Source organism: Astatotilapia calliptera, chromosome 4 (assembly GCF_964374335.1).
Source record: "Astatotilapia calliptera chromosome 4, fAstCal68.1, whole genome shotgun sequence".
NCBI lineage: Eukaryota > Metazoa > Chordata > Actinopteri > Cichliformes > Cichlidae > Astatotilapia > Astatotilapia calliptera.
This window is the reverse complement of record NC_137425.1, coordinates 29849008-29876683: the sequence shown is the minus strand read 5'-3', so window position 1 is coordinate 29876683 and position 27676 is coordinate 29849008. Positions and strand designations below refer to the sequence as shown.

Here is a 27676-nt window from a genome sequence, read left to right as displayed (position 1 = left end):
AGATATAACCATAATATCACCCTTGTGTTTCTGCACTACTATTCCGAACCTAACTCGATCTTTGTGCATGTTGTTATGGGGGACTCCTGCTTGGAGTATTCTCCTAGATTTACTGTGCCATGTGTCACAGTTCTCCCCTCAGTGTGCACACATACACACTAGGTTGAAACAGTCTGCAGCTGCCCTCCCTGGGACAGCAGGCTAAGGCTGGAAGGAGGCCTGATGCAGGAGACCAGGCGCTTCTGGATTTAATGAAGCTCAGACCCTGCCAGACCTCAGAGAAGTATCACAATCATCTGCTGTCGAGTTCACAGATGTTTTATGGGTTGTCTTTGTTGGGGCCAGAGTCTAAATCTGCTTAAATCCCCAGGCTTCATTGGTTGGGCCAAGAGGAAGCAGAAAGGCTGTGCTCAAACTGCAGTCACCATCACAGTTCTAATCCTTTCCAACAAGCTGTTTCCACTGCTCCTCCTAGAAGCCTTTCATATTAGAACCATCACAAAAATATCAACCATTATTACCATTCTTCATTTTATTAACTAAAAATGTATGTAATAATTTAATCGGTGTACTCAAAATTAAATGGAAAATATGTTAATTAACAAAAACTCAAATCTAATGAATACAATCAATATATAAGAAATCAGCAGACAGAAGATTGTTAATATATTTATTATGCTGTGTTATGTTTCTTTTGATAACTATAAGCTGTTCCCAGAACTGCCTTTTATTTAATTACAGGTAACATATTGTGTTCAGTGGTGTTTTAAGCAATTTAATATCTTATGAATGCTTTAGCTAAAGTGTTAACATTACATATGTCCAGAAGCTGTGCTGAGCTTATTAATTGTCCTACTAAGGTTACAGGTTAGGCAGTTGGGTTTCTAGATAATTTGTCCTTTATTTAAATTTGTCAGTGAGTTTCGAGATGCTTTTAATATTATATGACTCAATAACTTATACATTAAGTTATTACATTAAATTAAATCTAATCCCTATTTGTTCTCAGTAGCCATTTCCTGTACAAGACCAATGCGACTTAGTACACTTTTTCAAGGTGCCTTGTATTTGTTTAACATCTGACCTTGCCACACATTGGTGCAATTATTCAGAAATAGAAGAAATATAAGAATGCTTAGTCGCCCTGGATCTGGAGCCCCAAAGGTGATGGATCAGCACAAAACTAAACAGGATGAGCTTGTTAATGATCTAAGGCAGTTGGGACCACAGTCACTAAGCACGGTATTGGCAATACATTGTGTCAGTATGGATTGACATTTTGCAGCACCTCTAATATCGTAGACTGAAATGTTGGAGGATCTGTGAAGATGTACAGGCCTGGGAGAAAGTACAGACAAAACCAAAATCAAGCTTTTGGCATCAACTCAACATGTTAAGTTTGCAGGAAGAGAAATACTGAATATGACCCAAAGTACAGCATCTCTACCAGGCATGAAGGTGAAAACAATTTTCTGTTAAGCGTACAGGAAGACTTCAGCACATTGAGGGTCAAATTCATAGAACTTCTTAGAGAACACTGAAGTTAGATCATTAATGGGTGTTCCAACATGACAATGACCCAAAAACTTCAGCAACAAATGTGTGGCTAAAGAAGCAGTGACCTAGCCACTCCACACCACAATCCTATAGAAAAACTGAGGAGGGAGCTCGTGTTTGTTAACTAACTTGTAAAGCACGTTGTTCAAAGACGTGGCATGGGTGGGTCAAAATCATTCCTGAGATATGTGCTAACCTGAAGTATTGTTTTGCTTGGCACTCAAATACACTCTCTCTCTACACATTGTTCACTCTGTCACATGCAATTCAATTTATATTGTTTATGTCATGTGTCCGTGTTTTTAAATATTCCGCCTCCCTCCGTTAAAATACCTTAACAATTAGAAACTGTTCCATTCTTTTGTTTGTGAGCAAACTTGCAAATTGAGCAAAAATGCTTTTTTCCATTGTACATTGCTGCTCTTTTTATTGGTACTGCTGGATCGAAAACATAAAATACTGTTTTGTATTACTAGCTGCTAACAGGCTTGTTTTGGAGCTAGCTGATATATAGTCTCACCCTCTTCTTCAAAGTCACTGTCAGACTATGATTTGACAGTGCTGCTGTACAATTCAATTGAATTAATTAGAGCAATTAAATTCCGTTTTAATTATATAGTGCCAAATCACAATAACAGTTTCCACAAGTTGCTTTGTACTGTAAGGTAAAGACCCTACAATAACACAGAAAATAAAAGAGAGAGAAAACCCTAACAATCAGATTATACCACACTGCAAGGACCTTTGCTTCCTATGCTCCACTCCCCCTGAGTCTCTTACTTTCCTATCTAGTGCCTTATACAAAAAAGACCAAATAACTTGTGTTTTGAAAACTCTTACCCTTTATCATCTTCCAGATCGTCTCGCTCCTGAAAATACTGAGGGTTTTCTGAGCAGAGAGTATTTTCTTTATTATTAGGGAGACACACAAGCAAAGTTATTTATTTGTTGTGTTCCACCACAGAGTTACACATATCCAGACGACAGAGGGTAAAATCAAAATGTGGGAAAGGGACGACACGCTGATGTAAGTGCTTAATATGTAACAATGTTGGAGCCTTGTGTGGGAAAAGAACGAGAAGAAAGACAAAACATACAAGTACACACAATTACGCAAACACACATAGAAAATAATAGAATTTAATTTTCTTGGTCAGGGAGAATGATAGCTTTCTACTCATCCATAGATCCGCCGGCCTTGCTCATTGGGATGGCAAGTATAGCAACATGTATGTTTTTTTTTCCAGTAGCCTACTTCACATTGGTATTTCCTGATAATATGTGACACAGATGATATTAAGCCTGGTGACATCTGGGTATGTTTCTAGTTATGTATTGCTTTCATGTTCCAAGGTAGGCATGGGGGGATAGCCTGGTGACCCTTTACTGGATGCAGGCCCTTGCCAGGATTCAACATCCGACCTATTGTTTCTTTGTTTTTTCTTCTTTTTTTTCTTTTTTTTTTTGAAAAGAAAAATGGTAGGGTTTGACGGTAGGCCAGATCTCTGCTGGGGAAATAGGACCACAATATTCAGCATGATTTCACGAGACTGAGCCACAAATAGTAATATTTATAAAGTCTTGCCCAAACCCACCTGTAAACACACTTCCCAACAGCTGGATATCAATTTTCAAATATATAATTTACTTTTTTTTTTAAATAACTCATTGCTACACTGATACCAAATTACACAAAGAGAAATGAAATTCATATTAGTACTCCCAAACCTAAGTATTCTAGGCACTCTAGAGCTTTATGTTACTATTTTGTAACTTTCTGCATTAACAGCATAACCGTGGCAACTTTTAACTATTTCTACAGTTTCAGCTATGATAATTGTATCTGTGATAAATAAGAAAGGAAATAGAGACGTTGTATGCATAATCAGACTTTGTGTCTGTAGGAGTCATTTGGTGCAGCAGAGACAAACACAGGAACCACAGCGGCTTCACAAGCCCCTAATGGACGGATGAGACGCCTCTATCTAATGAATGCACTCATCATCTGTGTGTGTGTGTGTGTGTGTGTGTGTGTGTGTGTGTGTGTGTGTGTGTGTGTGTGTGTGTGTGTGTGTGTGTATTTGGGGGTGGGGGTGGGGGGCTATGGGTTTATTACAGGCTTTTGGTGTTGCAGCCAAACAGACGCCCCTCTTTTTTCAGTTGCAGTGTAGAACTGAAGAGACACATATTTTAAACACATGCTGTTTCATCTGCTTTTATCCCTCAGTCTCTTTGTCTTTTGTCTTTTCCGTCACAAACTACTAACTCTGAACCTCCTCACATTTAAATACATAAGCCTATATACCAACATGGTAATCAAACTAAACATGTTCTTAATATAATTAGTCTCACCATCTCAAGTTTGCAATTGCATAAAGAAACAAGAGACAACAAACCAAGCAAAAAAAGGACCAGGGCTTTAAAGAGTCTTTAAGGAGTCAGAGTGTGTGCATACATTTTCTAAAAAAATAAAAAAACTCCTGTGTGTCTGTGTGTGTGTTTGTGTGAGTGTGTGCGTGACCTCTTTCATCCTTACTCCACCTCTGTGATGACGTGGCTTTATTTTGTCTTAAAGAAACATGTCTTCATATAAAGTTAAGCCATGTGGTCTCATAGGTGACGGGCTATGAAGAGGATTTTGTGTGCACTGAGCTTCAGCACCTTGTATTACACACACGTGGTGTTCAGGTCCACTGGAGTGTGGAGGTGCTATGTCCTTTCATCATTTTCTCCTCCGGTTTGTGTTTGTTTGCGTGTATCCTTTCATGTTTGCTACACCTCTGTGTTCACGTGGCTTGATTTTGTTTTGAAAACGCATGGATTAATATAGAGTTAAGCCATGTAGTTCTATAAGAACGACTTCTAGAACTGCGACATCCAGAAATGATTGTTCCTTTGTCAGGACAGTAAATAGTGGAAGTCAGAGTAAGGGCAGATAATTATAATACTGTTGAATCTCTGCCCCAATACATCACCAGAATGTTATTGTTCACCAAAACAAAAATAAAAAATACAAAATCAATGACACAAGAGGTTCACCGGACTGACATCAGAACATGTTTTAGACAGTTGGTACAACAACATGGAAATAGAATCTACAGAACATGGCAGACAAAACGAACAGTCATCTATATTACAGTAAAATGTAATTTCCCGAAAGGACAACTCACTCAACTTATTCCAATAAGACAAGGTTATTCACTTTATATAGAATAAATAAGAAATATTTCATATCAAGAAACTTCTCTTTATTTTTTTTTTCCTGTTAGCATCCCCTCTGACAGATTTACACACAAAACGATGTACGACGAAATGAAGTCTTTGAGGCATGCGCAAACCATGTAAACATTTGTGTAAATAGAGGATTTGTTGATGCTTCGGAGAAAGGGCAGGTTTCTCTTCTTGCTAAAAAAACATCTGGCCATACAAACCCATTATAATTTTTTGTAAAAAGGAGTAGATGTATTGTATATGTATTTTGGTTCACACACAAACTCCCCCCCCCCCCCCTCTCTCTCTCTCTCTCTCTCGCTCTCTCTCTCTCTCTCTCTCTCTCTCTCACACACACACACACACACAAGCGCTCGCGCATGTTGTTTATTTCCCATCCATAAAACTGCTACGGGACGCCATTTAAGTATACCGACACTACAAAAACGCAGTCCGGCTCTACAACACGGCCTACTTATGTGTTAACATCCAAATCAATAAAGTTCTGCATAAAATGAAGAAAACACTCGAAGATATAAAATCTGCATACTAACCTAAGACTTTTTTTTACTTTCTGTCTGTTGCTCTAGACTTAAACTTGTAATGGGACCTGCAGACATGTATTTATTTTCAGCTTTATTTATTTATTTTTATTGCACCAAGTTTCTGGTAGTAAATAGAAACCAGTGTTGCGCACGCATTCAACACAATTCGTTTCATGAGAGAGAATGCCTTGCATAGCAGTTGATACACGACAATTTATAAAAATAGAAAGGACTTGGAAAAAAGACTGACGATGGTAAGCAGACAAACGTTATATCCTTGTTTTCAGTCTGAAATGTGCACAGCTGAGCTGGAAGTTTAATTTGATGGAAAGGGTTGATTTATTAAATAAATAATAACTGTCGTGAGTCCTCTTCTTAACTAACTCTAAACTCTTGTGACGTCAGGCTACTGATCAGCCGCCGCCGCAGCGCATGAGCCACCCTAAAAGCAAGCCGAACGCCGAGATCCCAGGGATAGACCCGATGGTCAGACAACCGGAAAACAAACGGCTATTGGCTGCTTGTATCAGCTTCAACTATCAGGCGCTATGTAATTAAATCCTGCCAGCAAAAAAGAGTGGGTGGGGTGGGGGAGTACAAATACAAACGAACAGCAACGCGCTTGTGTGCGAGCTGTGGGTGCTTTTCGTGCTTGTTAATGACCGGGTGAAATCCCATTTTCAGCACTTCAGCACACACCTCTGGTGTCAATAAACAATCAATCAACTTTCTGCACATTTTATCTTGAAGAATTTAATCCGATATCAAATTGCATTACTGTATAATAATTGCTAGCTTAATAAGAACTCGGTAGAAAGTAATGGCAACAAAATCTTTGAATTCATCAATCTATTAGTCTGATCCGAAGGTTTACACTGAGTCAATCTGAGTGCTTTGAAAGATTGGCCTCCGAAACAAACTCAATTTTTTACTATCGCAATCGCCTAATAGGAAATAATCCAGAAGTTCCAGGAAATTTCCAACTCTGAAAATTAGACGTTCCTAATACTTCAGCTGCAGCGTCATATGCGCTTGTTTGGGATCATACTTAGATTGACATCACGTTTGGCTCACTCGGAATGTTAAAAGAAATTGAAGCAGTAGATGTGCATGTACATTTTTGCAGTTCTTGGGAATGTGAGATGTGTGTGTGCATGCATGCGTGTCTGAGCGTTTATGTCCTGCTAGTCCTTGGATTGGTCCTTATTTTGTTTCTTCATTTTCATCCTCCGGTTCTGGAACCAGATCTTCACTTGTCGCTCTGTCAGATTGAGTGCGCGTGCCACCTCATGTCGCCGATCGCGCGTGAGGTACATGTTGAACAGGAACTCCTTCTCCAACTCTAGCGTCTGGTATTTGGTGTACGGACAACGTTTCTTTCTGGAGGAACGTGCATGAAGCCAATTGGCCGATGGGTCATCTGCAGGAAGAAACGACAGAAAAAAAATCATCGATTAAAAAATGGAAATTGATAATCCATGCAGTCACTCTAACACTATTTTGTGTTCACGACATCTTGAAGACAACACTAGACTCAGCAAATGACACTTTTATGCACGTTATTAATAACACATAATTTGGACATAAGTAAAACCATGGCCCTTTTATATGGCATCACATCAAAGCCACGCGGCCTTCTTTCCATGAATACCCTCCAGTATGCAGATGAAAAATGACAGAGGATTAAAGGGGGGAAAAAAACAGAAAAAGAAGAGAAAAGAAAAACTCGGACTACCATGCTGATTTCCTTTTTTTTCTTGTTGGTTAATTTTTTAAAATTATTATTGAACTCATTTGTACCTCACATTGGCTTCACGCGCCATTCAAGGAGGCAACTATCGATAACAAGAAAACAAAACAAAAAAGCAAGGCAAAGTTGAATGCACTAGGAGTAAGCACTGTCTCTATATTTGCAGCTTAATCTAATTTTATGACAAAAAGAAAGCAAACACACAAACACACATTGGTGAAAGTGTTCTATCTTTTAGTTTTTTTGTAAGGATTATGATTTGAATAGAGCGCTAAATCCATCGCTTGTGTAGCAATTGTTCCTAAATTTCCTAGCTGTGGGAAATCTATAATCCAGAAAAAAATGTTATCCTTTGCTATTCATTAAGCGTACTGAGATTTGGCTCTTTTGAGTGCAGTAGCAGAAATCTGAATGAAAACTAAATGTTTTTGTTTTCGATGAGAACATAATGAATTTATCTCAGTTATTTCCCTCGTTGTCTTTGCATCGCCTCCTTGTTTGCCAGGCCACTGTGCCCCCACCACCCCTGCTTCCCATCACCACAACCCCGTTTATAGCATTCAGGACAATGTAATTAGCCTTAAATTCTCGTTTAGCAGGCATGGGTTTGGTTTGGGGCTCAAAGCTATGTCCCCCCCCCCCCCCCCCCCCCCCCCCCCATCTCCACTATGAGGCAGGTTGTAAAGGTTGTAAGGAGTCTCCCGGCATCTCAAGTTTCTAAAGGATAGTTAGAGATCAAAACAAAGCCCCCTACTCAATTTTAAACCCGTTGATAGTGCTTTTTTCCATCTGAAAGAAAATTGCGCATCCATAGCTCGTTCTGGTACATTTCCATTTTTATATGTTCTAAATAAAATCTTTAACCAAGCGCAAGCATTTCCTGTGGTTAGGTCAGAGTCTTCCTCCATTAAGTCAAACCAACAAACGGAAACGCCTAGCAGTTAGAATAACTAAACTTTAACAAAGAAAAAAATACACCCAATGTTACCAAGTCAGGCCTTAAAACTCCAAACAAGACAAATAAAAACTCAGTTTTAAAAGCCATAAAATGCCATCAGCAATGATAAAAATGTGGGACGCACAGGGGAAAACAAGAGCATGCTGCGATTATTTCCTTTAAAGCTGCTGTTCATTCGTTGCAGTGTTATTCGATTTTATTTCATTTAAAGGAAATCAGAGAAACAAACCACAAATGAAGTCTAACCATCAGTATGACCTGGAAATAGTTACTCTTTCTGAATCTTTCTGATTCATCCTTGCACCCACCAGCAGGTCTCCAGCAGGTGCTATGTCCTTTCATCATTTTCTCCTCCGGTTTCTGTTTGTTTGCGTGTATACGTCCTCCTTTCACGTTTGCTACGCCTCTGTGTTCACGTGGTTTGATTTTGTCTTGAAAACACATGGCTTAATATAAAGTTAAGCCATGTAGTTCTATAAGAATTACTTATAGAACTGCGACCTCCAGAATAGGTTGTTCCTTTGTCAGGAGAGTAAATAGTGGAAGTCAGAGTAAGGGCAGATAATTATAATTCTATTGAATCTCTGCCCCAATACATCATCAGAGTGTAATTCGTTATTGTTCACCATAAAAAAAAAGTTAAATCAATGACACAAAAGGTTTCCCGGACTAACATTAGAACGTGTTCTACAAAACGTAAAGAAACATGTAAAGAAACATGAGGTATAACGACTTGGTAATTAGAATCTACAGAAGATGGCAGACAAAACGAACAGTCATCTATATTACAGTAAAATGCAATTTCTTGAAACGACAACTCACTCAACTCATTCTAATAAGACAAGGTTATTCACTTTATATACAATAAATAAGAAATATTTCATATCAATTAACTTCTGTTTAGTCTTTTTTTAGTCTTTTTTTTCCTGTTATCATTGCCCTTCCCAATTTAACATTTGAGGTGGCTGCTCCTCCCTGAGACTGTTTCTCTTCCTCCTAAGTGTGGAGTTTGTCCTCCACACCATCACTAAGTGCTTGTCATATAATCATCTAAGTAATCTTGTAGGGTCTTTAAAAGATAAAACACCTTGTGATTACTGACATTCTGATCTGGATCCCATTTTATATTTATGTATAATAAATTGTTTTAATAATTAGATATCAAGCAACTTTTTGAGTTTGAAATGAGTAAATACAATTAGGATATTAACTCTCCTGCATTTCATGGTGACATTTGCAATTGGCTTGAAGTTGACCTCTATTGTAGTTTGCCACATCCATATTGACTTCCTGATGAAGGCTCTTTGGGTCCGGTTGGTTTTGTACAGTTCTAAGCATTCCAGGATTCATGTGTGAGCCATTCACTCATAGGCTTTCTTGTAGTCAGTCCAGGTGGTGCATGATTGGTCAGTCTCATGTTGCAGACAATGACTGCTCTAGCTACCAGTAGCTGGTGTTTTGCCCCTCTGATGTTTCTGCCAGTTCCTGTCTGAGGTCGAATAATTTATTGAGCCATATGCCTGTTCATAGCTCCTATGATGCCTGACACTATGGTTCTTCTGTGCTGCCAGAGGCTCATGGAATATAGTTAGCTTTTTTAGCCAGTACGTGTGAAAGACGCTAAGGACTGGTACTGTCCAACTCTTCATATTTGAAACTCTTGAGATGACTGGTGTTGTGAACTGACACTGTATATAACCAGTGGGTGGCATGATGGGCTATGGCCGTCATTTGTATGCAGTCTATAGTAATCTTGCAATGCTTGAAACTCTGGGTTTTGAAAATGATTGCATTATCTAGAATCTGTCTCTGCTTGGATTTGACAGAAGATATAATTTAGGTTTCTCTTCTGTTCTCCCTGCAAGTTGAATTATAGTTAGTGGCCATTGTCAGTAAATATGTCCTTAATACCTTCTGGAATTAATTTCCTTCAACAAAAGCAGCATGTAGAGGATTTATTTCAATGCAGAACAAAATATTGTCCAGTAAGGTGATGAGGCTGGTGGGAACTAGGGGGGTGAGAGCTTTTGTCACTGTAAAGTGTGTGCTTTGCATTCCCTGGGTGTATATTCACCTCTACGACCATTCATTACCCTCAGAGCTGTGCCGTGACGATGGCTGTCACCCAGGATGACAAACCGATTGAGGAGTGGGAGAGTTTGGAAAGGGCTGAGTTAGTGTAGACATCTTTTTTCTAATATATGGGAAGTCAGAGAGTATCTCAATAGAAAGAATAAGGCTGGGGTGGGGTGTTGCTTGTATAATGGTAACCCTTGCTTGTATGTTAACTTTAAGTTTTCTGTAGGTTACATCCACATAGTTGCAGAAGCCTGGTGTTCATGGACAGGCGCATGGATGAAAAGATTTACGTTCCCTTAAAGCTGCCTGCTATAGCCCATGGCCCTGCAGCTGATGTTCAGTTGTTAGCATGTGGGTCTTTGCCTAGGTGTGTGTGTGTGTCTACTTTGATGAATGCATGGAAACAGCAACTGAAACAGTTAAGATAAATATCCCATCCAGTCTCTTTTTCTCTGTGTGTCTTCCTCCCTTTGCAATTTCACCCTAATAGTTCCAGAAATTGACCTCTCATATATCCCAAAGGCATGTTATTACATTTCCCAGAGTCATATTTTATCCCGCTCCCATACTTCCCCATCCCCATCCACCGCCAACACTTATACCCCATCTCACCAACAGCAACACGCCAATTAATGGGGTTGTTTACTCTGTGTTATAAGTTAATAAAGTTCAAGGTAATAACTTTGTCAGCCTGCTTGGCAGCAAAAGCAGAAGCACAAAGACTGGAGTGTAATCTTGTAGTTTATTCTGGAAAGCAGCCCAGTGCCAGCAGCATAAAGAGAAATCTGTAGCTGTAGACTGGCATTAACTGGATAGGATGTTTTCAAAGGTAGCATTCCAGTGATGTTATTCACATGGCGACCATTTTAAATACTCAGCCATAATCTGAAGATAGACTACATCATGCAGACACTCATTTTTATATATTCCTCCCTGAAAACAAGTTAAAGAGGACAAGTACAGTTTATTAGACTGATTTCACAAGCAAAGCTAGTCTTAGAACCTGGCTATCACAGCATGTTCATTTTCAGATCTACAAGGTTGAACAGTCAAGTTTTTCATGTTGATAAAAAAAAAATGTCCAGAATGTTTCTGTGGTTGACGACACATGAATGCCAAAAAGTAAAACTTTTTCAGAATTCTTCCAACACCAACCATCTGTTCAAAATTCTTTATTACTATCAAATAGGGGAGGAATTTTGCCGTGCTGTAGCTGACACATTTAAGTATATAATGTCAACATTTTCAGGGGAATCTGGTTACTGTGGAGGACTGCATTGTTAGGCATTTATATGTGACCACTTCTATCCGGTATAAGACCCAGTGTTACGTGAATAATAACAGAAAGTACATTTTAATGTTCTAATTTCATGAGTACACAATATGTAACATGCCTGTTTGTGAGTTTTAAAGGTGCTGAAATTTTTATTTTGCTACCTTTGGAAATTAATGGCTCCTTGCTTCCCTGTTTCCAAGCTAAGTTAAGCCAATAAACGTAATATGTATCCTATATACATAAACATGGTTTCAGTCTTCTCATTTTACCCTTTTCAAGGATGCAAATAAGACTGTCCCTAAAATGCCTAAAGATGTAAAAGAAAGTTATTCCAAACCAAAGAGTTTTGAAAATGACAAATGCAAATCACCCAGTGTGTTTCCACTCAAACTGCTTTACTAATTACTCCAAAAAAAAAAAAAGTCGCGCGGGGAGGATCAATCAACGCAGTGTTGTGACGCCACCATTTTGAAATGTCCACGTTATGAAAAAGAGAAAAGGCTTTCACATGCTGCTTAGTATGCTCCCACTACCTGAAACATTAAGTCACTGCAATACGGACACAAAGAGAACACAAATCAACCAGAGGAAAAAAGTCTCTATGGCTGCTTTTTGAACCCTATAAGACAGCTCAGAGAGAAACTTTTTTTTCTATTACTCATTCAAACAGGGGAACAGAGGAACTCTTCAGGAGGAGCACCTTCACGAACACCACGGCGCTACGAACGGAAAGTCTAATAATTCAGACTGGAGCCTGCTAGCCTCCATCCTGTCTTTAGACTAGCTCACTGTTCTGATGGATAGCGTGCTCAATCGCAGTAATAAGCTGGCTGTGCATGTGTATGCATATGTGTGTGACTCTAGTGTAGTATTCGTGTATATATACACTAAACGTGAATGTGTGTATATATGAATGTGTGTTTCTTTGTGACCATTTTTTTCTTATTAAGGCCACAATAGAGACAGAGGTCTCCCGCTCTTTCTCGCACACTGATGTTCCGACTCCTCTGGTAGATTTGTCAGGAGGGAGTTGAGAAAGGGAAATAAACTCCGGCGTCAGTTAAAAAGAAATTATACATTCATTTGAATCTCTTTCTAGGGTACGGTTTTCTTCTGTCCCATCCAAAAAGTCAAGAAACTTTGGAAGAGAACTGTGAAGAGACCCAGCATCAAATGCTGTTGTTAAAAAAAGCAAACAATCAGAAAAAACACAAAGGAACAAAGGCACATAAAAGAAGAGGAGAGAAAAAAGACCGTCCTGCACTTCTCAAACTACCAACGGATTTATAACAAGATGACTGTGATTTGTGGAAGGTATTTTTACATATACGTTCATATAACCACCAGACTACAGACCACAATAAGGTCAGTAGAGCTGTGCCTGGGTTGAAGTATTACACAGCAGGAAAGGGTAATTTTAACAAAGTTACAATTCAATTAGCTGTTTGTTTGATGCTTTGAGATTAACCTGATTTGAAGGCTGCAGTCATTTATATATTATTGGGTGATTTCTTTTTAAAAGTAAATAAATAAATAAAACTCGCTAGTACATAAAGAACACACAAAATTAAATTAATTTAGGATATATATTCATTGTGTTTCACGTTGTAGCTGGCAAAGCTCGAAGCCATTGAGGAATTTACATGGGCCTAGGTGGGACGATTTATACACGCCGTGAGAAGGCAGAGTGCACGTCCTGACTGTCCAGCTCTGATGTGAGTCTAACAAAGTGTAGCCAGACTTAGGCTGACTTAGAGGCCTCTGCGCCACAGATGCTGGCGGCTCGGAGCTCTGCGGCTAGGTCACTGACCTTTCATGATTTTTAAAAAGAAACCGGGTTCGACAATCTGGTTTGTAGTCTTTTGTCTTCTTCTTCCCATTTATAAGCGTACAACTAACAAGAGAAACGGTAGACGCGCGGGGCGTGGGGGGCATAAAATGGGTAATGCGTAAATGCGAAGGATTGGAAGCAGAAGGGTCCAGAGACGATATCTTAATCTATCTCAAAGAAGATTTGGTCTTTTTGAAACAGGATAGTAATGCGTATGTCAATCTGAATGTAACACAAACAAACTACCTTCTGTGATTTCTGTCGGGTTGATAGATTTAAGGACGAAGAGGAAAAAAAGTGCCAAATAGGCTAGAAGTTTTCCAACTGTTAGTCTTAATAATCTTTCTTCCTAAGTTGACTTTGAAGCTTTTTGGACTCACCGCCCTACCGCGCGCTCAAAACCTTTTAACGTGTATATAATACGCATCATTTGCGCAAAGCTGTGACAAGCTTTTGCCAGACGGTCAACACTATCGTAAGCACTATGAGTCACTTTGACGGTCTCTTTTAAGGCAATACCAGGGTCACCTTTAAAGCAAGCAACATTATAATACAGAGTGTTGCTCGTAATATCTTTAGCTAATTTAACAGCTTTAATAAAATCGTATGCATCACTTGCTAGTCACTGACACATTTTTTAAAGAACTGTTAAAGTCTGAAAAAGTTGCGTCCCATAATCCATTTAAAAAATGTTGCTACAGGCGCCAGCTGCAAATACAAGGATGACATGAGCCAAAAAACACAGTAAAGTTAGAGAGCAGACGGTGGGGGCACTTCGGCCTCTCCAGTTCTTTGTTCTAGTTTTATGGCGGCATTAAAAGCATTTACAATCACCCTCCCTCGTCTTGTTCTCTCCCACTATCACGCGTTATTTCCTGCTTTAATAACTTACTTTGATCCAGGCCATCTTTGTCCTCATTCCCTTCACTAATGTCCTTGTTTTCTTCGAACCCTGTTCCCTGGATGGCGGCCGAATGGTGGCTAAGCTCGCGCGCTGCCGTGGACGCTGACTCCAAGATGTATGTTGTGGGCTCGTGCTGATGCTGTCCCATGATTTTGGATGCGATCTCCCCACCGAGATGGCCAAGCTGAGGCTCCAGCTTGACCTGACCCGTTTGGCCCTGTACCGGACCAGACTCAGAGCTCCGCGGCGCACAGTCCAGCCATGAACGTATGTACCGTGTGTCCGCGGCGGGCACGTGCTGCGCGGGGATGTAGGGATGGTAGACAGCGGGGAGGCCACTGGCTCCGTGGTGTGGATTAAATGGACTCCATGATGACGAGAAGACTGGAGGCTTGGGCTGGAAACTGCAGGACGGATAGGAATCGGGATGGGGATGCTCCGTGTGCGCAGCAGCGCCACCCGGCAGCCTCCCACTCGCGGACGCAGCGGAGCTCGAGCCGGAATATTGGGCGCTAGGAAAGCGAGTCTGGGATGAGAGTTCATCGCTCTCGTGACTTATGATGGAGTCCACGTAATAGTTGCTCAAAGTCCCAGAAATGGACATTCTCGGGCATTATCTGTGAAACGCCTCGAGTTCACTAAATAGAAAACAAGACAAGAGACATTACGAGATTTCCTTCTTTTGCCTCTCTTTCTTTTTCTTCTTCAATTCTGTGCTTTGGTAGGTTGCCCCCTCCCTTTCTTACTTCGTCTCTCTGCCTCTCTATCCCTCCCCTAGTCCCTTTCTTTCGAAACAAAGTGCTACAGCCCTACAGCCTAGCACTGTGCACGGGGGTTTGTCAAGTCTGTGAGCGAGGCGAAAAGTGATTGGCCGGTTTTTTTTTTCTTCTAACCTGAAAAAAAGCGTCAATGAAGCGTAAATCACGCATGCACAAGCCCCCACCCCCTACCCCAGATAGATGTTTATATGCAATATGCAAAATTAAGGCTATTTCCGAATATCTTGTCAATTTATTTACTGCTGCTTTCGATCTAGAATGATATAAAACCGTTAAATTATGTTATGTCTGGACTGTATGTATGAACTGTAAAGCAGAGACAATGGCTGACAAATAAGTAGTGCCAAATGAATGAAAAAAAAAAACTAAATCAATTCCTGGATCGAGGAGTGTGCTTTTAAAATACCAGTAGTATAAGTGCCAATAGTCCTCCACTTAAGGAGAGTTAACACAGATATTTTCTATCCTAGACAAGATAGGCGGTAAAATTCACACCTATGTGTGTTTTTCATCGTTTACTTGACTCCTGGATCTACTTGGCAGCTTCTCTGAGAATTCTGGAGCGTTTTTATTGACAGATTAACAGCCAGTTGTGTTAACGAGCGCCATTAAATCGGGTCCTGCGTGGTTAGGTCGCTTGTCTTTATAGCGCAAACTACTTCAACTACTTTTTTGAGTCTGTTTAATACCATAATAAAATCCTAGATCGTGCCGGCTGCTTTGGTTTTTATTGAGTTGATATATGGCCTGTGGTGGTGCGGATTGTAAACGCAACTGGGGCTGTTGAATCTTTCCTGCTACTCCGGTACAGGGTACTTTACACTCAGCGGTCAGCCTGCTATGGATAAACATAACTCGGTCCGGAGCGCAATGAGGGCACCGGGAAGAGAAGCTGGAACGGACTTTTGTTTCATGGAACCGGTGGTGACTTCTTTGGCTGAATTAGTTGGGATGAAATCCGCCGGTGTGCTCGAAACCAAGAAGCTGAAGAGCAGCTGCAGTCTGTGCTGATCGGAAGTCCTAACATTTGACTTGCAGCTGACCTGCAAAGTCACCGGGCTTGTAAGTCTTTGCATTTATTTATAATTACAGACTTGGAGTCTTTGACTCGTTCAGGAAGTCATTCAAGGGTATAAATCCGGTCTGTGCATCGTGTATGGAGCTAACAGTTATTTACGACAATTGAATATGAAATACAGGTTGCTTGTTATTAAAGCTGTTATTTACCAGGTGAAAGATGGACTATAGCGCAGCTTTCATATATGCTGAGGAGACGATTCTGAGCAACGGCTGGTGAATGTTCATTTCAGGAGAAGAAATGCAAATACAAACCCAACAAACCTAGAGTCCTTCAAACATGACTGACTCTGGCGCACAGTTTGGTATTTGAGCTTGAATTCACCACATTCCTCTGAGCTTTTGTATTAAAGCACTCATTTACAACTTCGTTTGAAAATCAAAAAGAAAAAGAAATAAAAATATAAACTGTATTAAAAAAATCTAGCTGTTCATGCTCAATCAAATATGTTCTAGATAAAGTTACTGTGACCCAGATCGCTTTTATCCACAAGAACAAGTAATGAGGTGCGTTGTGAAGCAGTGTAGCACATTGCCACATACGTGCCAATTAACCGGACAGTTCAAATTGTTAAGCATTAATTAGCATTATTTTCGATATGTTTAGAGTAGAAAAATACATACTGTTTTGCAGGCATAAATGCTAGGGATATTTTTCTTTTTCAGACCACAGGCTGTGGGAATTTTAATTGTCGGTGGGCCTCCGCCCTGCAGGGCGTTCTGCCAACTCGAGGAGTTAATTGGAGACAGTGGTGCTGAAAAAGCTAAAATAATTTTTCTGCAAACCACCTTAAATTTCAACATCTTCAGTGTTATGACTAAAGAGAGTTTTGGAAAATAACCTTCATAGACACACAAACAAAATCCAACACCGTCATGCTCGGTTTGTTAACATTGCCCATACCCAATTAGATGTTCTCTTCAAATTTCCTGTAGAGAAAATATTTCCCATCTGACATGGCACAGATTGGCACAAAAGCATGAAACAACTGGAAAGACGTCGGTAACCAAAAAACACAATTTCACTGCGAAAACTGAGCATAATGAAGTACATGTGCAAATTCAGCCTCGTCTGTTCAACTGTTATGTTTTTTATCCATTTCCAATATCTCAAATTTTCTGTTTTGTGTGTTTGTTTTTTTCTGTTTAATATTATCTTAATATCGATCGCAGGAGTCATTTAGTGAGAATGAAGCCAGCTGAGTCAATTAAAAAATAAAGTGTAAGAAAGCAATTTACATGCATGATGAAGATGACTTTACTTCATGCATTTCTCTATTTTCAGATATTGAAATTGAAAAGAAAATGATCGCAGTGTGCCGGATATACTAAAGTGAATATTTTTAAGTAAACCTAGTTTGTTTTTCCCACAGTGAAAGCTCCACAATCACATTGTAACCAATTACAAATTAGATCTAAAGTTAAAGGTATTTTGGCTGTTAATCACAATAAAGTTAAAATTAAATAAATGTAGTCGGTGGGGTAAGAAAAATAACGTGAACTTAACAATTTTCTAAATTATTTTGTCGCAAAACAAAACAAAAACAAAATAATAATAATATATAAATGTAGCATTGACACAGCTAAAATGTCATTATGCAGATATTTAATATTTCAGAAAAGCAGCTCAAATCATCGACTTGCATACATTTTTTTCTTTTCTTTTTTAAGGGTAAATATTATTTTTAAATTACTTTTAATTTGTTTTTAGTTTTACTTAGATAAAATATATTCATTAGCCCTTTGATCTGATTTTTTTTTTAAATCAACTAGTCCCTGTGGTATTTGTATTTAATTTAATACAGAATCGGTCGGTTAATTGTTCAGTCGGTTAGTTTCCCTGGGTGAAAGAGGTCTCAACATTCTGTCTCAAGAACTTTTAATATTTAAATATTTAATTTCCCCTCATACTGGCATTTTTTTCTTCATCCGCTGTTCCTTTTTTTCCTAAACGGCGGAAACGTTTTGAAAGGAGCGCAAAATAGGCAATAACATACATTTCATTATCTTCTGAAATAGAATGAGGGTCTCAAGTATTCTCCGTTGCATTAAAAGAAACACAATAACCTTTTTTCCTGGAATATGCATAATGAGTTAACACACATACAGACATCGTTTCCTCTTCTGTTCAGTTCTTTCTGATATTAAACTGCATTTTCTATTTTGTTTGTAGAAGTAGTCTGTTTAAATAGGCATGCATCACGTGGTCACATTAATATTTTTAGTGTAATGTAATTAATATGTTTTTAAATTGAATTTCTAAAAATCCAAAAAATCTCAAATATTATGAACATTGAGTACAAAACCAGAGGAACAGACTGTTTCAGTGTTAATTCTACAAGAAAAAAATTCCCAAATGTGATAACAGATACTGCAAAAATTAAACTATCAGATTAACACTGATGCATGCTTCTGGTGGAGGTCAGCGTTTACCACTCCAGTAATGGCGGTGTAATAATAAGTCTAAAAAATTAAATAAGATAATAATAAATAATTAAAAGAAATCATTAACACTTACTCATGTGATTTACAATGACTCATTTAGGCTTTATATTCTTATTAAAGGTAACGGTTGTTACCTTACAATAAAACCTGCTGAGTATGATAACCTGTGTGATTGATGTGATCTATATATTTTAATAACGACCACGTGGCTGAACGTCGTAGATCATCATATTTCTCAGCTGAAAAGCTTAAGGAGGCTTTCAAAGGATTCAATACGTCCTATACATTCACCTATTCACACAAGCGGTTTTTTATGCTTAAATCTTTCTATCTAACACTGATAGATGCATCGGACCAACTTGGAGTTAGTATCGTGCCCATGTTTGGCAAACAAACCAGCAACGTTAGGATGACTAGATGACCGCTCTCCCTCCTAATCTACAGCCACAGTGAAGTCAGTATTAATCATTAGTTAAGCAGCAGGAAAAAAGTAGAAACATATCGTTATGCTGGACGGGCGACAAGTAATGTCTGGAAACATCTTAACTATAGTACAGCTGCTGATAATTCATCTTGTATCATTTGACTCAAATAGGGATATTGTTAATAAGTCCACGATATCTTTTAGTTTAGGCACTTCGTTGCTCTAGGGATGATAGTCGTGCTGCTGATGTAATTACAGTATCTTAAAAATCTACAGGAGACCAAAATTATGGGTCTGTTAAGGTGGGTGCAGATTATAAAAAACAAAGCATTTATTAAACACATTAAAAGGATTTATTTTATTTTTTGCCTGGCTTAGTAATTCATGATTTGGTATCATCACTACAATCATTCTTTTATTGAGAATAGAGATTTATAAATCTTAGTTAAATGCATGCTTTTGCTAACATTTGTTCTACAATACATAGCCTCAGAGGACATTTTTGCCAGCAGTATTGAAATCCTAGACAATGTTTGAATATGAATATCTCAAAAAAAACTATTAAAGCATCAATCTTTCAATGGCTTCTCTCACCACAAAATTAAATCAGGATCTGTAATTTGTGAGTATTGGCTAGTTAAAATGTGGAAATAAACGACTAAATAAAACCGCCCTGTAAAGTCGCATATTTTAGCACACACTAATAAAATTAAACGAAATCACATTGCAGAAGACAGCTAGTGACAATTTTTGAATAGCATATAGTTGTATTACATAATAACGCAAAGACAAAAATGTAAAATACTTTTTACCATGAATTTCTTCTAAAAAGAGTTTTCAAATGGCACTTTATTTATAACTGATTATTTTAATATAAACATATTTTTTTTATTTTTCAAGACTGAAGGCATGCACATTGCCCTGGAGATGTCTTATGCTGCACATCCTTTCCAGCCCTCTCTCTGTCTGACTCTATGGAAGTCCTCTTCTCCTTCTTTAGTATCCAGCCGCATATGCAAATCACTATAATCGCTTTCCTTTGCCACCCATCGCTTTGCTGTATGCCTTGCCTCAGAGTACTCTTGTCTACTTTCTTTATCTCCTTGACTGTCCCATTTTTTCTTTGTTCTTCCTTTAAGTATTTTCCTGTTCTTTCTTATTTCACCAAGTCTCCTTGTTCTCTTTCCTGTATCCAGAGGGCACACCAAATACCTTCTTGCCAGTTTCCCCGTCACGTAGTAAGTCTTCCCCACCACCGAGAGCCTGTTTCAACTCCTGTCTGAACTCTGTGTAACATTTTCTTTCTTCTGCTTCCACCACTTAATGCTTGCCTGGGCCTTCACACACTTCCGTTGCTTCATTTCCAAAGTCATCCTACAGATCACTATGCAATGCTGTCTAGCTGCTCTCATGGTTTTGGGTTTTCGACTCAGTTTGTGGACTTTTGAATTCTTCTTTATCATTTTATTCTCCATTTGGTTCTTAGTTTGCTTATTATTGGTTGACACTTGCCTAGGCATCTTGAGTCTTAAGTTCTTTGGCTCACTTAATATTCTGCTTCAAAATATTTGGTTTAGTCTGTTCCTATTTTTTCTTAGTCTTTCCCTCCTTCTCTCAACTTGTCTGTCAATGTCTCTGTGTTTAGTTACATCCTGTTTTATTTTGTTAACCTCTTGACTCATTTCTGTTGTGTTTCATTTTGCTTCCCCTATTTTGTTAATGTGATTAGTTTCAGCTTTTTCACTATTTTGCCCCACCCATGTTGCTTTTGCCTGATTAGCCTCTGATCTATCTGAATCCTTTGTTAGTCTGTTCTTGTTCTGTTATTCTGATTGCCTGCTGATCTGTTTCTGCATGTTTTCCCTGTTGGTTTTCTCCATGTTAGTACTTTGCTTATTGGGCTCTGTTTTTTTTCCAGAAGTCTCAGCCTCAGTTGAGATGATATTTTTGTTTGTTAAATATATCTGCAGTTCTGCACATGGATCCACATTCTCCTTAATTCCTTAAAGCTACATTTGCCCCTGCAACTACGGTTTCATATCTTTTTCAGATTGTACTTTCTGCATAAAATGTGGTCCACTCTCATGCAACATGTAGTGTTTCTGTCTCTCCTTGAAGTATGTATTGACAGCTATTTCCATCATTTTCACAAAATCCACTTTTCCATTTATTTATTTATTTATTTATTTTTACTTTTTTGTGGTAGAACATAATCACCAAATGGGATGATGGGTTACACCACAGCAATACCACATGAAGAAGGCTCGTATTTACAATCATTTTATCGAATAGACTGTTTATTTAGTGGGACAGGACAAAGTACCTTTTTCTGTTTGTTTTTTGTTACCAGCACACAATAAACAGCAGCTACAACTAGTGCTAGGATGTGCTTGATTTACGCCTCTTTTCAGGTTGGTGGCATGCAGCTGGTGTGACTCAGGCAGTTTCAGGTTCCTGTGATCTTAAGCATACAGACCAACAACTTGAAACAACTACATCTCACAGCTCCTGTTTGAATCCAGAAGCTTTGTGAATGACAGCAGCAGTGGCCACCAACATTGAAAATAAAATAACTCCAATTTATTCTGGAATCTCAACACAAAAACTGAATAAAACTCAGTGAAGCCAATGCCTAATTTTTAAATGCAATAAAAACTTCTCTGAAGCTTTGGCATAGGGGAACATTTTAGGGCCACTTGGAGATGGGGCTTGCAATCTAAGATCGAAAACCTTGGACTGTAAAAACTAGTGAACAAGGTAAGCTCTTCAGACATATTTGTATGAATGCAATGGCAGAGGGGAAAGTATTTCTTCCTCCGATCAAACTAGAGGATTTTTTATTTCAAAAAAATATAAAACATAAAAATGGTTTTTTTTTTAAACTACACTATAGAGCCACTTACTCGTGCCTTTTTTTTTTAGTTTTACAGCTTGGCCTACACACTATCTTGTGCAAGACATTCTGCTTTTCCCTGGATTGAAATGTGCCAAAATTATAAATTAGTTTTACTTTTGTGCTTCATATCAGCCTAAACTGTCAACTCACTTGAGTCTGAGTCCTTCTTGAATCTGACACTGACTCCACTCAAACAAATTTCATATTACAATACTATAATACTAGAAGAACTGATGGTCACACATGTAACAATAAATAAAAATGCAAGAAAAAAATGTTCTTTAATATCTCGCTATGTTTACTTGCAATATCCACTTTACACACATCTGTTCTGGGCAAGCATGCAACATGTGACAGCATGCTTTTGTGTGACTGTGTTCAGAATGTAAATCCATGTTAATTGACAGTATTTTAGCTGTCACGCAAGTATAATAACTCCCTTAGGGTTTTTTTGTGATGGGTTCAAGCCTTAGAGTATTGCCTTTTTCTGGTTTTGATCAAATTTTTTGGATTGTGTGTGGTTAAATCCAGCAGTAGGAGGTCAGGCTGCTGCCATAAATCATGTCTAACAAGTAAAATCCATTCAGCACCAGGTTGCTGCTTGGCTTAATGAATATCCAGGTGTGACTCTGATATGAAAAGAAATTGAAATCATGTCTAGGGTTGATTTTGTAGACTAAAATGCATGTAAAAAAAAAAAAACATACACAGACAAAAAGTTTCAGTTCAGTCTCAGAAAATCTGACATGAGGGTATTAAAAGAGAATGCAACAGACAGGAAGAATAACAAAGCAGACATTCCATAGGGTAGAAACCTTCCTTTTGAGTGTATTTTATTGACCACCAATAAACAATAAAAGGCAATTCGGCCACCATAAGGCAATACTCTACGATAATATACACAACGTGTACAGCTGCCGCCTGTACTTTCTCTAGCCACAAATAAACAAGATGGATAATTACCCCTTGGTAAAACATCAAAAGTGGCAAAGAGAGAGAGGAAAAGGAAAGAGACACATAGATGAGCAGGGAGGGAGTAAGAGCAGATATGAAGCTTGAGACAATGTGGTGGGACAGAAATGTTGCTGTCTCAACATGGCGCCTGCAGTCCTGCAGCTGGGGAACTGTCCTTACTGCCTCCTTTAGTAAGCACTTGTTTATTTCCTTCTGTTTCTCCACCCTTCTTACCCTGCACTCCATGTTTGCCATATTTTCCCAGTGAGTATTTTCCTTTCCTCAGTGTCTTTTCTTTTCCTCCTCTCCTCTCCTCTCCTCTCCTCTAATCTCCTTAAAAATGGATGGGCGCTGGTTGTTGCAACAGCATGTGTTTCTGATTAAAGCTCCACACTGGAGTCTTGTGGATTGCTTCTCATGCAAAATAATGTGACCCAGAGTGTCAGATTTAGCCTGTAATGAAACAGAGTAATCTTTATGTTGAGGAAAGCACATCCACTTTTGACTGGCACTATTCTATTATGTTTTCACATGTTCCAATCTCCATCATTTTTTTATTATAATAATAAACAAAATTTATAATAATAATAAAATAATAAGAATCCCAACTGGCTAACCAGATTGGATATTTACTGTAAGGTAATATTTTATACTTGACCTTACTTTCTACCATCTTAAACCCTTAACCCAGATAAGTCAGGAAATACTTTTTTAGTATCTATGAAGAGACCACTACATTACTGGAGCTTGCCAGTTATAGTGAAAATGCTCCTTGAGCATGATGTCATCCTGAAGTTGTCTTATGAAAGACTTAAATACAGTCCTTGTGGAACAAACCATGTTGCTAAGAATACATTTTCTTTACCATTAACAGTAATACTGGTGATGATATCACTAGTCTGATGCTATGTTAATCTCTACTTTGATTGTAATAATTTAATGTAATAATAAAAAACAAATAAATGAATACAAAAAAAACAAAATTTCAAAAAACAACAAAACTAAAACTACAATTGATGTTAAATATTTGTTACATTTGTAAACTGCAATATCTTATTTTGTTATTTTATAGACATTACATATGTACTCAGAGCAGTTAACACAAAAACTTGTACAATTACTGCCAAGCTGTGCTCTTATTGTAGATGATGTGTGTCATATGTAAACACTGTGATCACCACTCATGCTCAGCTACTTGGGTGCTCAATAATATTTACCAAAATTACTTAAAAGTCTTTTTTTCTTAAAACACATTCTTTCTTCTTCAACAAAATTTGAAGTTATGATGTCAAACAGTGTTTTAAGATGCTTAGTGAATAACCTGCCCAAGTCTCTATTTAATTGCATTTTGTTAAAATGCATTTTAAAATTACATTTCAATACAGCTCCCAACAGAGATCATAATAATTAATTAATTCAGTTCAATTCATCTACAATACAGAGAAAACCCCAACAAACAAACGGCAGCCATCTGTCTACAAATAGTTTCGAAACACTTTCACAATATGCTGAAACAGATTCAAGCCCCACTTTTCTGTATGGATGTATATATGTGTGTACACTGTACAATCTCATTAGTTCCCAGAACTTTAAAAAACTATGCAAACTCATTGCCTCAAAAAAACTAAGTAAAGCCTACTTAAGATAGCTACATTAGGACACTTATCCATTTCAAGTACAACTTGTTGTTTCTGGCTGCGCAAGACTAATTGTTTACCCACTGACAAACATTTCAAGTTCTACTAAATTAAAAACAGATTGTAGTAACTTAAAAAAAAAATCACATTATGTTTTATCATTCTTGAAATTTCTAGTACAACACTTATATTAATATAACACTGAATGTACGTAAGTATGATTCAAAAAGACTAATTGGGTTTTTAAAATCAGCCCAACTTTTATTTTCAAATGCAAAAACGCATATCAGCCAACATACTGGACACTGTTCTACTGAACAACAAACAATTACATTGCCATCGTTGTTTCACTGTAAGGTAATAACCTTACAGTGAAACAACGATAACAAAGTATCAGATTTAATTATTGTGAAACTATGTTTATACTCCCCATTATTTTGTATTGCAAGTTACATTACTTATATAATCAAAGTTAAATGTATTTATTGTTCAGCCACAAGTGCAATCTCTAGATCAAACAACATATTTGTTTTGCATTCAAACACAGAAGCTTGTATGTTGTAATATTTTAAGGATGGCTTGTTTGCAGTCCTGGTATTACTGCCTGAATGACCGTCATGGATTTAGGTGATCCTAAAGTAAGTGCAGAAGAAAGTCTTTAACATTGTCCCAATTTCCCTGCAGGTGACCATCCTTACTGACCACACCATTTGTGATGGAGGACTCATCTTCCCTGGTGTCAAATAAGACAAGCAAACAATCATATTCTTTAGAACACCAACTTATTTGCTTTCTTAAAACATCTTTTATTTTTATTTTTTTTTTTGCATTTGCTATAGAACAGAACCCGATTTAGACAATCTCAGGTTCTGTCCCCACCGGAGAGGTGACATTTAATGTCCCGCTTGTCAGTCTGGATACCCCTGACCACCACCTGACACACAATAATGTCATGAAATCATATTTTTAAAAAAGGCCATGGAAACACGGCCAATAACTTTTCATCCTGGTGATCTGCAGAATAAATCAGGCACAAAACAAATTTCACTGTTCAAAAACTTGCAGACTTAACTATACAGTGTAGACCCTCTAAACTAAGTTTGTGGGATATGATCTTTCAAAAAATGCAGATCAAACTGTCCTTGTTTGCATTTACTTATTCAGCTTGTCTTGTAGAATTTATTTAAGTCAACAGTAACAGCATAGTGCAGTCATATCTCAAGTCTAATAAGAGAAGACAGGAAAAGACCAAGAAACAATTTCCCCAAACTAAAGCACAAATGAAACAATAAGTAAAACAGGTTGATCTGGTATGATTAAAGTTTAGCCTGATTAATATAAATGTCACTGAAAATTACTAATGTATTGTAAAACCAAAATACTTACCACTCATGTAATGAGTGTTGGTCCAAGCCTCAAAGACACAAAGCAGAGGGAGAAAAAACATAAATTATTTATAAGCTGATTTAATACTTAATGGCTGTGTGACTGTTATAAACTTACAACACAGAAGGTCAATGTAGACCTCATACAACCAAATTATTATTTTTTTTTTTATTTATTTATTTATTTATTTTTTTGTGTGTCCCGTTTGGATCTTTAGCCATCAGAATTGTTGTCTTAAGGCCAAGTAAGATGCCAAGCGGATTTATTTTACCAAGTGGAGCATCATGGCCTTGCCATATTGGTCCATTTGATTGACCTTTATTATAATTATGAATTTATTTTCTGTTGCTACAAACGGGACAGACATGACTGGGGGATAGGACAGGGAGAAAGAATGAAAGAAAGAGAGGGAGAGAAAGAAAACCAAAGGGGAGAAGAGACAGTGAGAAGGGGGGGAAGAAAGAAAAAAAAACACCTGGGTCACCTGTATGGAGAAAAAAAACAGAAGAGAAAGCAAACAACAAAGAGCAACATAATAAAAAAAAAACGGCACCATCACAATAAACTAGCTAGCAGTAGATATCAGTAGATACTAAATAATAAACGATATTGTGCAGCACGCAAGATAGACAGCGCACAATGTGCTTTGAGGCAGCAGCCAAGAATGCTGTAGTCCGCGTCTGTGAATACCCGTGTGTACACCTGTGTGCATACCTGTGTGGACCAGCATGCTTGCATTCCAAAGGTTTCTCCATGTAACGATCTGCTAGGGAGTGTGGGGAGCCACAGCCCCGTCCTCCAGGGTATGAAGCAGGTATGGAGGAGATCAAAACTCCAGACATCCAGAGGCCCCCAGAACACAAGAGACCAAGGAAGACCAACAGAGGGGCAGCCGCGCCACTGTCCCAGTAAGAGCTGATGAGAGTCCCAGATAAGGGCTCACTCAGCAGCCGCAGAGCAGAAGCCAGGGGGAGTTGCAGTGACGCGCCCGTGAGCTCCGCCGGCAGCCAGCTGTGCCTGAGTGACCGAGCCCCAGGCCGAGAGGCCGGGGGCACCCCATCTCCGAAGTGGCCCGAGCGAGCCCCAGGCTCCAGGCCCCGATAAGCAGCCGCCAAGGAGTGAGCCGGTGTGTACCCGGACGCCCACCCCCAGACACAAAGAACCACCAACGCACCGACATACAACCAAATTAGACTTAATAATACTAAAAACACCATCTACTAAGTGTCTTAATGTGTGGTATTACCACCGTCAGTTTAGGCCTAAAGAGATATGTGTTTTGTTTTGTTTTTTAAACAGCTAAATAAAATGGATTCATTACATGCTTGTTAAAAGCTAACTTCGAATATATAAAGTTTCTAATGAGAACAATAACCAGGTAAAACATGTGACAGTGTTTATATTTAACATAGTCAATTGTGACTTTAATGCAATTCTTTAGAAGGACAGGCTAAAATTACTTTATTTTTTTTAACTATAAAGCCAAACTAGACTGATGCATGATGCATGTTAAAAATAGTACTTCCCATATAAAGGGCTTTAGTTGGAAAATTAAAAATCTAAAAATAGTGTACGTTCTTTAAACTTTCCACTCTAAAATAACACACTATATCTGGAAAACTGTCCCATGTTTTTTAAAAAAAGAAAAGGTACAAGCTTCAGCCATGGAACCAACAGAACAGATTTAGAGAAACTGTTCTTAAAAAACCATGCTAATGCAAAGGAATAAAACAATGATCAGAAATCTGTATGTATCTAAATATAGGATTTATGTTCTTCATAACTGATTATAGTATATTTTTCATATATTCATCTAATCTAAATTAAATATATAACTTAAGGACCTTACATGTGAGCCATGAGTTTTCTATTAAGTGTTAGGTAACAAAACGGTAAACTAGACAAAAAAAAGAGAGAGAGAGAAAAAAAAAACTAATACAATCTAAAATCTAAAGAAAAGAAGCCCTC

General features: G+C 38.2%; 1 protein-coding gene across 1 annotated transcript; it reads right to left on the bottom strand.

The window, feature by feature from the left end:
• Positions 1-6039: 6039 nt before the first annotated feature.
• hoxb9a (homeobox B9a) lies at positions 6040-14921 on the bottom strand. Its single transcript, XM_026165917.2, has 2 exons — positions 14099-14921; positions 6040-6732 (listed from the first exon to the last, which is right to left on the bottom strand). The coding sequence occupies exons 1-2, from the start codon at positions 14712-14714 to the stop codon at positions 6497-6499; spliced, it is 852 nt and encodes a 283-aa protein (XP_026021702.1). The 5' UTR covers positions 14715-14921; the 3' UTR covers positions 6040-6496.
• Between the last annotated feature and the right edge of the window lie 12755 nt (positions 14922-27676).

Excerpts from the sequence above, each read along its gene's own strand:
- hoxb9a (XM_026165917.2), bottom strand. The coding sequence starts at position 14,714 with ATGTCCATTTCTGGGACTTTGAGCAACTATTACGTGGACTCCATCATA. Across the intron at positions 6,733-14,098 it reads CAAAGATGGCCTGGATCAAA|ATGACCCATCGGCCAATTGG; the intron begins GTAAGTTATTAA and ends TTCTTCCTGCAG.